The sequence below is a fragment of the Notolabrus celidotus genome, chromosome 8 (assembly GCF_009762535.1).
Source record: "Notolabrus celidotus isolate fNotCel1 chromosome 8, fNotCel1.pri, whole genome shotgun sequence".
In the NCBI taxonomy this organism is placed as follows: Eukaryota; Metazoa; Chordata; class Actinopteri; order Labriformes; family Labridae; genus Notolabrus; species Notolabrus celidotus.
Window position 1 is genome coordinate 22091659 of NC_048279.1, and position 15121 is coordinate 22106779.

A 15121-nucleotide genomic window follows, 5' to 3' on the forward strand; every position below is an offset into this window, starting at 1 on the left:
AGCCAAAAGTTGCTGTTCAGTGTAATACTAGCATGTGGTTCAGCAATGACTCTGCTGTACCAGTGAAATAAGCCTGGGAGGAACAAGGATGGGCTCTGTGGAGGGAGGAGCTGCTGTGGAAACTGCTTCATCATTGGTCGCTGAAGTGCTCTGCATGCCCGTAAGACTCTGTTTGATTGGCTTAGGCTTTGCACTGAGCACAGCAGCTGCAGTTGTGAAGACCTGCCCCCTCTCTCTGCCTTGTCTCTCTTTTTCCTACTTCTACCCTACACATTAATAACTGTCTGGGAATCATCGATGTCGCCCACATGTGCCAGGCGTACGATTTCAAGGACACTGCTTTTTAACAAGTTAGTCAATTACTTTCAGCTCCTTAGGGCTCAGGGGAGTCGAAGTGACGTCTCTGTCCTGCCTGCAATCCCCCTCCATCTCTCTATCCCTGTTCTTCTCTCTGTCTCTCTCTCTTGTATCACTTAATCAAGACATAGCTTGCCCTTTCCTGTTCGTTTCTGCCTCCCTCCCTCCCGTATGCTCTGTTCTCCTATTTGTTTGTCCTCGCTTTATTCTCTGTGGCTCTTCCCCTCCCAACCTCGTGCCTCTTGGTCCTCATCACCCTCCATTTAAGAAGAATCTATCAATGCAAGGTTTCTAGCTTACGAGTCTTTCTCCTCAACAGGCTTGTGTTTTGTGAGCGCTTTGAAGTAATGTCTGCCTTTCATTTTTTTTACAGACAACAAGCAAGGACGTGCAGGAGAGAGGTCACTTAGGAGGATGACAACAGAAGAATTAACAACAACGAAGAGGGGGATGAGACAGAGACTGGTATAAAAGGAGGAAGTGGAACTTTAAAGTGCCTACTGCGCCGGGTTGTCTGCTGCTGCTGGATAGCCGCTGCCTGACTGCTGGATGTGAACAGGACTGGCTCGGTGTGTTTGGCCTTGAATGGAGGCTATATTTTATCCTGACAGCCACAGAGTCATCCATCCCACGTTGCTGAGTTGCTGCCTCCACAAACCCTGAGCTGAGCTGCCACCTCGTATCATCAGTACAAGGACACCTTCCCTATAAGGTTCTGCTTTTTGTTGTTCTACAGATATCTACTTTATTTTGGCCTTTCAAACAAAAGGAGCCGAACAGTGACTGCCTCAGCCTTGGCCATGTTGACGTGAATGTAACAGTGACTTACCCAGGGTGTTGGTTGATTCAGGTGAAGGCACACACGCCTCGTCACAAATCCAAGCATGCCAGAGTGATGTCCTCAGAGTAGCTGTTTTTTTTATTTGAGACAGAGCTGGCCTCTGCTCACAGTCAGCCCCCTCTATCTCACCGGGCTGAAACTTCAGCTGCCACTTTTCCCAGGAAGAGCTAATAAACATCCCCTAAAATAAACCTACCGAAAGGACGTGCTGCCTATTTGTGCTAGGGAGAAATATTTTTACTTCAGTTTCCTCCGTGTTTTGCTGGGGACTTTTTTTTCTTGCATCACCATTAGTCACCCTTGCTCTCATCAGAGAGTTTTTCCGTCCATCTGTCTCCACCGCTGCTCAGTGTTAGTGAGCGACTCTGATGGCTGTAAGCATGAACATGGGACGGGACACCAAATGGCTGACCCTGGAAGTGTGTCGTGAGTTTCAGAGAGGCACCTGCTCGAGGTCTGATGCGGAGTGCAAGTTTGCCCACCCCTCCCGGAGCTGCCATGTGGAGAATGGCCGAGTCATCGCCTGCTTTGACTCACTCAAGGTAACAATGCTACCGACCCGGCACTTATCCCTCATTGCTTTATGACATCTTGTTTGTTTGGACACATGCATTGTTAGCTTTGTCAAGTTAGCTTTAGTCATGTTGTTTTGTGTGGTAATTAACAAACACGTTGCCCACTTAAAGACACATTACGCACACACTAATCTGTTTGGTTTTCTAGCAGAGGTGGTCTTTGTTTCAGATTAGGTGGTCCATCCTGAAAAATAATGAAAATTAATACACCTTTGAAGGGAAAAGTTCCAACCTTCAAGGATGTTAATCTTTCATATCAAGTATGTTGTCCTCCCACTACATTTTTCACACAGTAAGCTTAACTCATTCAAAAGTGAAACCTTACTAACTGTGTCAGTTACCCCTATTTAGATTTCTCATTGTAATTGCAATCTACTTCTATAACCATCTAAATGTCATTGTGATTCAGGAAAAAGGAAATATGTCATAGTTCAATTATCTTGTACAAAAAACAGTCAGGAAGACTTCAGAACATGAGCTGATTACTACATCATGGTCTGACATCATTCAAGGGGCATGTAAACCAAGAGTGGGTGATCTGGTACAAATCCTTATACACAGTGGAGTTGATTTTGTAAGGTAATGTAACATTACATACTTATTAACATTTACATTTTTAGTAAAAATATGTAGATATGAATAATAATGAAAAAGTCCTAAGCTAAAAAAGACCTGGATAATGATAAGATTACATCATCTGTGTCCTCCGCCATGAGGTCACCATATTGTCCAGTACTGTCCAGTATGGATTCTTTATAACGTTGATCTAAAATCTGTAAAACAGAGATTTTCACAACACTCTCTTATCCTATGTCTTCCTGCCTTTGCATCTCCTGCATCGTGTCACCTTCTTGTTGGCAAGTCATCAGAGGCCTCGTTGCAGTGTCTGAGGGCTATTGGCTTGAATGCTAAACATGTCATGAACATGACCTCCATGTAATAAGCTAATGAAACTTATTTGAAAGCAGCATATGTAAAACCCAACATGCTTCAATTAAGAATTGCTTTTTACTTTTTTTTTTACTTTTATACTTTATTGGTCCCCCATTGGGGGAAATTCTTTTGTTACAGCAGCTTACAACACGGGACAGGGGAAAACAACAATGTACTAACATAGTTGAAAAATATAATAACAATAATAATAGAAATGATAAAGGTGAAATAGAATAGAATAAAATAAAATAGAATAAAATAGAATAAACTATTAGCTAATGTTGCCCTCTCCATGTAGAGTAACAGAGATGGACTTACGTTTAAGGCAAAGACAATATGCTTGAAAAGGTAGCATCAACATTCATTATTAAAATAATATTTACAAGCCTGCAGATATCAAATATATTTTAACAAAATATAACAGAAACACTTAAAGACAGTGAAACAATATTTCAATTGTGACATATGCAAAGGACGCTGAAGTACATTAAACAGGTTATTATGTGACAGGTGGGTTCATTTAAATGAGGTTAATCGACCACGGGTGATTAAAGTAACATAACGACTGAATTCAAACACTCAAAGTGCCAATCTGGGTTACGGATTTTCAGTGGCCAATGCAGCCTTTAGCCCTTGTCTAAACCAAGAAAGAAGGGTTATTATTCTCTATACCATAACAGCTATAGTTGCATTTAACCAGCCATTTTTTGTTTGCATTTTACCCTAGCATCATTTCTTGTGCAGCCACTCTCCTGTCTGTCCATCCTTCAGGGATGTGTGCTCGTTGACTGTGTCTCCTCACCATCACTGCAGCTCGTCTGCTGAATTTATTGCTCCCTCCTTCACTACAGAGCCACAACACCAGATCCACTCGCACTCCATAGAAAAGTGATGATGTGTTACTGTACTTTATCAGTACCCCGATTATTAATTGCCAACGGCTCAAAAACCGAGAAGTGACTGTTTCTCGTTCCCTGTGTGAGCATGCATGTTGATACATGTGTGTTTGAGAGAGGGTTTTCTCCTGACTAGCATTCATGCAGAGAACAAGTGAGACCCAGACAAGGGGCTTTCTGTCTGAGTGCAGCTGCTGTCTCCTCGTTTATTGAGTTAGAATTTATTATTCAGCCATTTTTCTGTGTTATGTCCTCCAGAGCAGGAGGGAGACAGAGAGGGAGTGAGAGGGAGAGAAACAGAGAGGGGGCCTAGCAACAGCACAGGAGTGCATACCCATTGGATAGTTTGATCTTCCTGAGTGGCACGGCTGTTTTTAGCGCAGAGCAACAGCCTGGCTCTGTGCTGGTTTCATTGATGGGAGAACGAGGATAGTATCTTAGTATTTGAGGCAGTGAACAAGTATTAAAGGCCATGTGTGTCTGTTTGAAGGCCCAGGGTGCAATTTGTTGGTTTATAAAAGTACTGAATTTGGTGACAGTCGAAGGTCAAAGCGGCTTTCTTTATCCGAGACTGCAGCATGGTTTTAGTGCCAGCACAGTATGCCACCTCTTTATAACATAGTTTACTGTTATTCAGGATTATATTCAGCTCACAGACGTTGCTTTTGTTCAAATGGCTAGAAAAAAAACAAAGAATCACCTCGCTCTGTCCCCAACAGAGCTGTTCTACAGCATCACTTCTTCCTCCTGCTCTCCGCCCACCCCACCCTCTTTTGTTAATTTTATGGATTTATCTGCTAATGGCCTCTCTCCTCACTGTCCCTCCCATATCTGGCATCTCCAGTCTGCTCTGGGGCGGCCGCTGTCATTCCCCGGTGCTCCTCCATTAGCACTGTCTGGTTGGTCTGAGCTTGCTACAGGGGAGGGAGGAAGTGGTCAGATCACCGCCTGGTTCTTTTTACCTTGTTAGACAGTGCAACGTCACATCTGCCGATTGTACAACAGCAGTGTCCGATTGAATGACATCATGGTGCTGCAACTACCTACTGATGTCACTATTGAGCATAGCGTTATTGATCAATCTGCTGGATACTTTGTTCTTCAACTACTCCTGTTAGGGGCTAAAATATGACAAATAAAAATAGTTGTCAGGATTTTGGAGCCAAAGAAGACTGTCTTTGAACTCAAAGATACTCAGTTTATTATCTCATCGTATAAGAAAAGACAGAAATACTTACATAAGTGAAAAAAAGGCTAACTTTCGGCTTTTTTATGAACAAGAATTGGATTCTACAACCATGCCAGCATCACTTTGAGTAAATGCATTAGTACAGTGATTAAATATGCCAAAGTTTTCTAATAAGCACAACATTTCAAAGAACAGCTGAGGTATTGAGAGTGTCGTTAGCTTTTCAGGAATTTGAAAATGAACTCAAGTACTCAACAAGGTAAAATTTGAGACAAAGGTAATCAAGGACAGGGATCACCTACTTTTATGTGATTCCTCATTAAAGCACCATTAATGTCTGATCCAAATCCATCCAAAGCTTGTTGAGATATTTCAGTCTGAAATGTCTGCATAAAGGTGTCAAACATTCATTGTATGTAAAGATGGATGATGTGTCTCCATCTCCTTCAGTTATACAAAAGTTAAGTCAAAATACATGCCATGATGTGCGCTGATTGCACTGGGGAATTTTTTGGAGTCTTGAGTATGCACAATAGGAATCAAATGCTGGAGTTGATGTATGCACTTCGGCTCCTTCCACAAAGAAAAACCCACATTTAACTTAAAACTGTGAAAAATCCATCATCTCAGTATAGTTTACAGCAGAGTAGATTCTTGCTTTGGTTTGAAGCAGACACTCACGGCTGTGGAAAGTTCAATGCCTCTTGAGACTATATCAATCACATTTCTCTCTTCCTCTACTCTGCTAATATGATGCCTCATTGTCAACATAGCTGTCAATCATAGTGTTATACCCCATTTTTATAGTTTCAAATAACTGAGTCAAGATAAACTCATCATAAAAATGAAAACTCAATGAATGTTAAGTTTTTGTAACAAGAGAATGAAATGACTAAAATGTTAATGGTTCACCATCCATTAGACTGCATGATTAAACATTGTCACGCTCACTAGCTGACACCTGAATGACTTGTCGGTTAAACAAGGGATTAATATTTGCCCGGTATATGTTGTGTCTGAGCTGTAGACCTGCCATTAGCCAGAGCTGGAGCTCTGGTTGATCTTGAAGCGGAGTGCGATTTGGCATATTTTTATTTAGAAAATGGAGATTAAGCTGTTTAAAAGCTATGTCTGGTTAACTCGACCGGAGCAGTGCGAAACAAACACAGGCGTGTGAACGTTAACCTTGAGAGAGGACCAAAGGCTGGCACTGCTAGCTCTGCTACCGTTAGCCACACTTAAGGCTGATTTATACTTCTGCGTTGAATCGATGGCGTAGCCTACGCAGGGGTCCACTTAGCTCCTGTACCTACGCAGAGGCCTACACATGTAGCTGAAGTGCACCTCCTCCAAAATGTAACTACGTAGATTCGACGCGGACCGCAAGCCCTGTGATTGTTCTGCTTGGTGGCATTGTGTCTCCTGCATTTATATCACTTCCGGGATCACGGACATCGGCTGCACATCGGCCGTGTATTTAATCTCCGCTTCTCTATTCTTCATGTAATCATGTCTGCATGATAAACAGCAACATGTATCAGTCGAAATTAACATAGTAGGCTTTGAACCGCTGTAGAAAAGTAATCAGAGATCGTAGCGGGGCCGGAACCAGGCGACCGGCTATCAGGGAGACCGCACTGCCCTCAAGTGTTTCGGCAGAGAATTGCTGCGTGACACGGACACATCGACGCAGAAGTATGTGGTGCTCATGTCCGCCTCAGCCCCTGCTGTGTAGGGGAGACGCAGAAGCATAAATCAGCCTTTAGCTAACCCATTGACATTGATTACCTGCATACCTTGTGATCCTGAGATTAGCCATGTTTAATAAACTGACTAATACTAAAATACACTGACAACAGTAAAAGAAACCATACGCTATACTTGTTTTACCTGGATTTTGATTTTATAGTTGGACTGTCAATATGGAGGAGGTGGGCTATATGACCTATACTGCAGTAGTGGAGCCAGTCACTGGAGAAGCACCAGATGTTTTGGTTTCACTTTCTGGAAGCTGTAATTTCATTCATCTTTTGATACAACCTTTGGTGCCATTAAATGACGATGTCTTATTTTCATCAATATGATAGTTTCTGAGATATTTCACTCTAAAATCAGAGTCACTAACAGTCCCATATGTAGAATAACGGTTCTAGCGTGGCTCAGAATATCTCAGTAATTAAATGTGTCTCCTAAACATTGTGTTAGCTTCACACAAATGGATGTAATACAGCTCCAAAAGACGTGACAGTTCTGAGGACTATTTCTGTTTATTTTTGTCCGGTCTCTCTCTTCTCCATGAGTGCTTCAGCAGCACATCATTGTCTAACAGGAACTCTATCTCTGTTGCGTAGTGTGTTGCTATGGTGACCGAAAGGAGATTCCTGACCCACAACACCATTTTTTATTGGCCTCCTTCTCTGCACCAGATTTTACAGTTTTTCCAAAGGTTTCATATCTGTATCATGGAACACAAAATCCTGTTAATATCTATTCTATTTTATTTTATTTTGAAGCTCTTAATGTACAAAGTGCATCATCAGGCTCATTAATACCAACTCTTCTTTCTCACTGAGTTTGAGCAGGCTGTCTGGACCCATGGGAATCGCTTCTCATTACAGACTCATCCCTAAACACTCGGCTCGCTGACGCAAAGCTTGCTCCAGTGTGGGCGAGGGTGTTTGTGTGAGCTTGTGTACCATCCTGACCATTTTTCAGGCTGCTGCATGTTTGCTTGTATACACCTTGTTTGTTGTGTGAGGTTGTTTAAATCCCTCATGGATAACGGTAAAGGAGTCAATGCACTTTCTCTCCCTGCACACTTTTCCTGCTGTTGCTAAACCCTTTTTTTGTGTCCTCTCACCGTGACATCATCTATCACCGTCAGAGTCTCTGCACCATGACGTCAGTTTGTCTTTTTTTCAATTTCCGTTGGTTAACTGCTTCCCCAGCTCATGCTGATCGAATGAGGTGGTCTGTGCAGGTGTGGTCTGAAGACAGAGCGTGTGACTACGTCTTGGTGGAGGTAGTTTAGCGAGTAACAGCTCCTCTGCAGGGGCAGACAGATGCTGTCTGCCCGGGGGTTTAATGAAGACTGCAGTTCCTCCTCTGAGTGTGTGTTGACCTGCAGTGTTCCTGCAGCTGTGCTCCTGCAGCACCATCTTCACCTTCCCCACACTCTCTAACGGGGAGGAAGGACACTGCTGATAAAGACAGTCTGGGGCAAAATGAATTGCTTTTAGATAAATGGCTCAAAATCTTATTTAGTGTTTGTCAAGGAGCCAAAGATGACAAGTAAAACTGAAGAGGGCTTCTGGTAGGGGCTGAGATAAGTCTCAGCTGACTAAAACACTGAATTTAAGACACCTCAGTTAGTACTACGACATTAAAGCTACTGTTGGGGATCCATTTGGATGAAACGTACTGTATTCATCATAACATTAATTACTGATTCAGGCACTTTTAGGGAAATTCAGAGTTATAGCCATCAGTGCAACTTCAAGATTTCAAGACCGGTCTCTTCAAAATGAGACCATGTGTCTCTATTGGCTCGTTTCCACCAAGCAGTCTGGTATGGATCAGTACAGTTTGGCATGGGTGATCCTGTTTGCGTTTCAACAGCCAACTGTACCTTACTTGGTGGGCGGCATGTAAGCCTGATACCGATAGCCGCGTCAGCTACGTAACAGCATGACATCATGGCAGCACGACACAGTGTACCCCGCTAATAAATGCAACAATTAAGAAAAACATGAGGAAAGTCTGCACCTTCGCTGTCGACCACAAAATGCTGTTTCTTGACGCCATTTTCCAAACAAAAAAAAGTTATCTTCCCGAAGTCCACTGGAGAATTAAACATGGCGGGGTTATGTGTTGTTCTTTATTACCGCTGTCGCACGGGAAGTGACAATTCTTTCGACCAATCAACGAACTGCAGTGTTTCTAGCTCCGCCTTCCGGGGTCGGATCGGTATGTCTGGCACACCAACAGAAGGGTACCAAAAAGTGGGACGGCACAGCTCGGTAATTTGGGGACCTGTCATGTATTAGTCGATGGAAACGCCACAAAATGCATGCTGTACCAAGATGAACCGAACTGAACCGCTTGGTGGAAATGGGGCTAATGAGATAACCTGCAAGAATAAAGGGTTAAAAAATTACATCCAAAAACAAATTAGATTTATAACGTTATATCAACAGAATAAAATGTAGTAATACAAAATGTAACAAAGGAAACCTGATTTGCTTAAACTCCTGGGCTTTGCTTGTAGCCATCCAAATTGTCTGCAGTCATTGCTAAAGCCTGCATGCGTTGAGTGAAGCTTTGCATACAGGACAAATAAAAAGGCTTTGACTGTGCACATAAACCCTCCATCAGAATAACAGCTGCTCCAGCTACATGCCTCACTCTGCATCCCACGAATATTTAATGACAAACATTCCTGGTGTTCATCAAATGATCATGTTAAACACAGTCATGTTGAAGCAAGTACTTCTTTTAAATGTTGGAATTCATCCACACGCTCATACGTATGTTGTTCAGTCTTTAGAAGACTGCAGTTTAACCTCACAGGTAATAATTGAACACAAGGAGACGACTCACGTGCAGACTACTTAAAGATTTTTTAATAAAACTCAAACAAAACTAATAACTTACTTTCAACAGAACATCCAAGTCGAAATACAAATAAAAGCTCAGGAGGACACAGGAGAGTAGAAGCAATGAACCAACATAGAAGGGAAAAACTCACAGACTTAATACAAGCAGAGCAATAAAACACAGGTTGGACTAACGAGACACAGGTGAAACAGGGCAGGACACGCAGTCACTCAATACTGACACTCTGGGGCAAGGGCTTACAGAATATAAGAGAAAACCGTAGGAATACACAGGGAGTACAGGAACAGAAGGATAAAGACAACAGCAGCAACAGCTTCTACTACTCGTCTCATTACTATCACCTCTCTCTCTTACTATCCTCTATCCCTCTTTCAAGACCCAACTCGGTCGAGGCAGATGGCTGTCTAACATGAGTCTGGTTCTGCCTGAGGTTTCTGCCTGTTAAAAGGAAGTTTGTCCTCGCCACTGTAACTAGCTAAATAGTGCGATGTGCAATGCTCATGATGGATTAAGGTGGGGTCAGACTGAGTCTTACCCTGTCTTTGTGTTGGGTCTCTGTTCATAATTTGACATAGAGGGGTCTAGACCCCCTATGTTTGTAAAAGCATCTTGAGATAACGTTTGTTGTGATTTGGCGCTATACAAATAAAGATTGATTGATTGATTGATTGATTGATTGATTGATTGATTGATTGATTGATTGATTGATTGATTGATTGATTGATTGATTGATTGATTGATTGAGACAAATAACACAAAGTACAATAACTTAACAACACTAGAAAACTTCAAACACAAGTCAAAAACTACAAAATAAAACAGGAACTGGCAAAGGAATATAAAACAAGGAAAATACTAAACTGAACACAGAAACTCATGTCAACAAATGCTGTTCACTTTCTACATTTGATGCAGTATAACAAAAATATAACACTTTCTTCTGTATTTGATACATTCATGTTATATTATTGTGTGTTGTTTTTAGTTTCAACGTTTTGCAATAAAGTTCTATTTTATTGTAGAGGACCTATATGGAACACAGTATTCCTACATTGTGATATCGTTGCTTAGAATCCTCATACTTTCACCTCCATTGACAGTAATTTATGCAATGCAATTTATGCCATGCATTTATGTAAAATGTTAAAAAGTGAGTAAGAATGGCTCATCTATGCTAATACAACAAACTATTATGAAGAAAGTTAGGTTGCTGGTTTCTAAACTCTGCCTTGTCATCATCTCTGCCCAAAGCTAACTGATCCGCTGCAGTCAGAGTTCTGTACCTGAATATTTGCTTCTTCTCTTCATGTAAAGTAGCTCATTTGTTGGACTGATAGTAACTAGGCTGAGACACGGACTCAGTTGTTACAGGCGGTGAGAGTCAAGCATCTGTTTTCACTCTCTAGCTTTTATCTCTTGTCAGGGACGTTTATTTGACTTGTGCTGGGGCTCTGTGGAAAAATCCAAACCTTGTTCAAATACTCCACCTGTCATGTAAAAGTGCATGTGACAGCCATCACAGCCTGAGAAACAAGAAACGATTATTTACTGGAGGACACGGGAAATCTTCATCTCTGAAAGATTGCTGATTGTTGTTGACTCCAGCCTAACTTTCTTTTAAAGAAGAACATTTTTAGAAAGCGGTTGCTTATTCCTCATGAATTTTCCATTATGCAGTCTTCTGGGACTTCATTAGTTCTTCATTTCACCAGAATTTGCCGAACAGTTATGCGTAACAAACGTCTTGGTCCTGGTATTTAGTTATATTAAACTTCATTATGTGAATGAGTTAAAATATTATTGAGGCAACTGTTTATTTTAAGGAATACCCTTGAGTTGTTTGGCTTTCTAATGAAATTATTTTTATGTTTTAGTGTGAAGTTTTTGATGTCTGTCACCCTGCATGTTTGCTCTCTCATCTTTCCTCCCTTCTCTCCACAGGGACGCTGCACACGTGAGAACTGTAAATACCTGCATCCACCACCACACCTGAAAACTCAGCTGGAGATTAATGGAAGGAACAACTTGATCCAGCAGAAGGCGGCAGCAGCCATGTTGGCTCAACAGATGCAGTTCATGCTCCCCGGAGCACAGTTGCAGCCCATCGTGAGCAACCCACATTTTAACTAGACCTCTTCTATTAATGCAATGTTTTGATAAATACATTTCATTATGAATAATAACTCTGCATTCTGAGAACTGTTACGTTATGTACTGGGTGAGCTGCAGTATGTTCTTGCCAGTGAAAGTTATTTATTCACTTATATAAGGTTAAAGCATAACTCCATGTAAAAGCATTATGCACATGCTGAAAATAACTCACACGTCTAGTTATGCTCCACAAAATCCTCTCCTAAAGCCAGAGAACGCTCTGCCATAACTTGTTTTGTCTCTCACGTCTCTGCCCTCCTCTCCCTCTCTCAGACAACATTCCCAGTGACGCCTTCCCTGGCAACCAGTCCCAGCATGGCGTTTAGTCCGTATCTGAGCCACATGGGCCCAGGCATGGGCTTGATGCCTGAGCTGCTGCCCAGTACTCCCCTGCTGGTTCCTGGGAGTCCCACCGGCCTGGCAGCCATGGGCAACGGCACTTCAGTACAAAAACATGTGCGCACAGACAAGCTGGAGGTATGAGGCCTGCGTGCAGTTGTTGTGTTTCCATGTTTGACCAAAGTATGATGAAAGGTGAATGTTTATCAGTGCCTCTGCTGGGTCCTGGCAGGTTTGTAGAGAATTTCAGCGCGGTAACTGCACGCGGGGTGAAAGTGACTGCCGCTACGCTCACCCCCTGGAGGCTGGGATGGTAGACTGCAGCGAAAACTCAGTCATTGTCTGCATGGACTATATTAAAGGCCGCTGCAGCAGAGACAAGTGCAAGTACTTCCATCCCCCGGCTCACCTGCAGGCCAGGATCAAGGCTGCGCAGCACCAGGCCAGTCAAAACACAGCGTCCACAGCTCTGGTGAGTCTCTTCAAACTCAAACCATTGGAACTCTTTGTTCTTTTTATAAAAAAATGACTTAGGATTTGAACTTTTGTATTCTACAATGAACCCTAGGTCAGAAAAATTGTCGAGTTAGACATACCTCACTTACTCTAGAGCTACAAATCAACCTTCACCGTATGTGCTTCACACAGCGGGGAAATAGAAGATGTTCTTGTTCTGAACTTGGATTTTGTTTACTGATGCAACGAGGAATCAGGGTATCACAGTGTCCCTCAGGCAGCATGAAATTTGATAATGTAGTCCGGGGATTAGGTTTTTTCATGAATGTCCACTACTGTGCATGTGCCTGAGCCTGTACTCTCAGTCAAGAAGCTACAGGGGCTAAGGTTGGTGTTCCTGAGCAGCTGGTAACATCAAAAAAGAGATAAAAAGCTTAACATAGTGTATTCTCTTCGGTTTTGTTGCAATGGCTGATGATGCTTCTTCTTTTGAACAACTTTTTTTTTGCCATTAATTCCATTCTGTGACAAGAATAGATCTCACTTTTATATGTTTTAGAAAAGACAAATGTAGCCCATTTTTAAAACATCTTGGACTCTGTTCCTCAGTTTAAAATGTGTATATAGTCCTGTAATTATTCTGTTTCCCAGTAATCATTAAAATGTTCTCTAGGTTACCTTCCTGTACAGTTCAATGTTTCAGCTCCAGGCCCATCAGTGAATGAAATCAAAACAATCCCATCATGCTCTTGGCCTGACCTCTTGGCTGTACTGCTCCACGTCAGCTAATCTTAGATTCAGCAGCACCCTCTTGTGGCGGTAAACAGAAACGTAAACCAAATGTTTACATAAAGGAACACATACAGAGATGACTGCACATTTACTCTCAGACTGCACAGGACGCAGGGTTTTTTTCATTATGGGAAATATATTGATGTACTACTTCATTTAAAGACTGCTCCTCTCCTTCTTCTCTGTTTTTCCTAAGCAGGGCCTGCCTCCAGGCGCAATGCAGGCACATCCAAAAAGGCAGATCTTAGAGAAGAGCAACGGAGCTGCTGCCACTGTCTTCAACCCGAGCATGTTCCACTACCAGCAGGCCCTGGCTAACATGCAGCTCCAGCAACAAGCCTTCATCCCCACCGGTGAGTCTCTACAGACGTTAGCAACACTAAAACATGGTCTTTCAGTTTTTAACTTAGTGTGCCTCGCATGTAGGTGAGTTAAATTAGAACCATGAATGCCTGGATCTTATTGATGTGCAAACAAATGCTAGTTTTCTTTTATATACAACTACAGCAAAGTGTGGACAGGTGTAGTTCCACATGTGTCTGTGTGATCTTATTTAAGTCACTTGTGGTGAACCCCTCTGTCGCACCATGCTTACATTCCTCTCTTGTGTTGCTTGCACCTGCTTCAGTCTTTGTCAATGTGTGTTTAAGAGAGCTGTTGAAATGATTGTAACATGACAATAATTTCATTTTCGCTTCTTTCTTGGACAATAAATCAGCCAACAAAGTAGTGATGATGACAACAACAACCCTGGTGCATGGTTTGATGACATGTTGATTTGGAAATTTAAATTCTTTCTTTTGAAAAGTCAGTTTTGTTTGTTCTGGCTGGAAGAAGCCTTGAATGATAGAAAGGAGCAGCAGGCAGCTTAACAACATGAGTGAGACAGATGAACTATGATCACCTACCTGCACTCGTCATACCTCTCTTTATTGAGATTGTAGGTTTTTTTTGATGGTTCTGTTGCTCATTTTTCATCACACCAGACATCTTACTGTGAAGTGACACCAGATGAGACTTGATTTGAAGGATACTTTTAAGATTTGAAGCATTTGTTAGTTGAAAGGAGAATTAATTGACAGCTATTTCCAAATTTATAATGCATATTACTCATTTATCCTTCAAAAAGATACCAGCTTCTGCAATTTAAAATCAGAGAAAGGATGTTTTCTCTCCAATTCTCTCCAAAAACACAATTAGAATGATAATCAGATGAAGCCCTGATGAACATTGAGGGGGGGAAAATAGATATTTTAGTGGCATAAAAATGCATTTAGAGCATACTCATGATAATTATGATGATATACGGGACACAAGTGTCAGCTTACAACGACATTTTCCTTTAATGGTAAGTGTAAACAAACAGTGGTAAGTGTAATACTTGAAGTCTGTCATGAATCATTGATTAGTCACATAGAGGTTAACATCCCAAACACCAGACACTGTACCTGTAGTGTGCTGGACACACAGTGTCCTGGTGCTTGTGGTCATGTGCTGTACACAGGTTTGATCTTTATGTCTTGTTGATTGGTTAATTTGACTCATCCTTCAAGGATATACAACTCATTTTGTTTTTTGTCTTTGTGTCTATGCACACAAGTGCAAGACCTTTAACAGCCTGGATGTCGCTCGTGTTGCCTGCACTAACCTGAACCTGCTCAATCGCTTTCACCTGCTGTTGCCAAGTTCAAACTTTTGTACTTCAAGTTTTTTGTTTTCTTCTTGTTGTCCCCCTGCTGTCCTTTTCCTCTGCTCTCATCCATTCCTTATTTTTTCTCACATGTAACTGCACATAATGTGACAGGGTCTGTTCTGCATGTCATGCCCTCAGAAGCCATTGATAGGTCAGCCACACCGATATATATGTGGTAGAGGACGAGAGCCTTTACTGATGGGTTATTTTCACGATAACATGACTGATTAGCAAATTTAAGCCAGATAGCTAAATATCATACTAAAAGGCCAGGCAGCAGTT

General features: G+C 41.9%; 1 protein-coding gene across 4 annotated transcripts in view; it reads left to right on the plus strand.

The window, feature by feature from the left end:
- mbnl3 (muscleblind-like splicing regulator 3) overlaps positions 1 to 15121 on the plus strand; it is a 39012-nt gene that overhangs the window by 14309 nt on the left and 9582 nt on the right. For 3 of the 4 annotated variants that reach the window (XM_034689875.1, XM_034689878.1, XM_034689876.1), the window contains exons 2-6: positions 731 to 1740; positions 11350 to 11514; positions 11833 to 12036; positions 12131 to 12370; positions 13346 to 13499. In XM_034689875.1, coding sequence (XP_034545766.1) covers positions 1567 to 1740; positions 11350 to 11514; positions 11833 to 12036; positions 12131 to 12370; positions 13346 to 13499 — 937 coding nt within the window. In that variant the 5' untranslated portion in view covers positions 731 to 1566. Of the gene's footprint in view, positions 1 to 243; positions 351 to 730; positions 1741 to 11349; positions 11515 to 11832; positions 12037 to 12130; positions 12371 to 13345; positions 13500 to 15121 lie in introns of those variants that run through there. The other variant, XM_034689877.1, reaches the window with a different exon arrangement.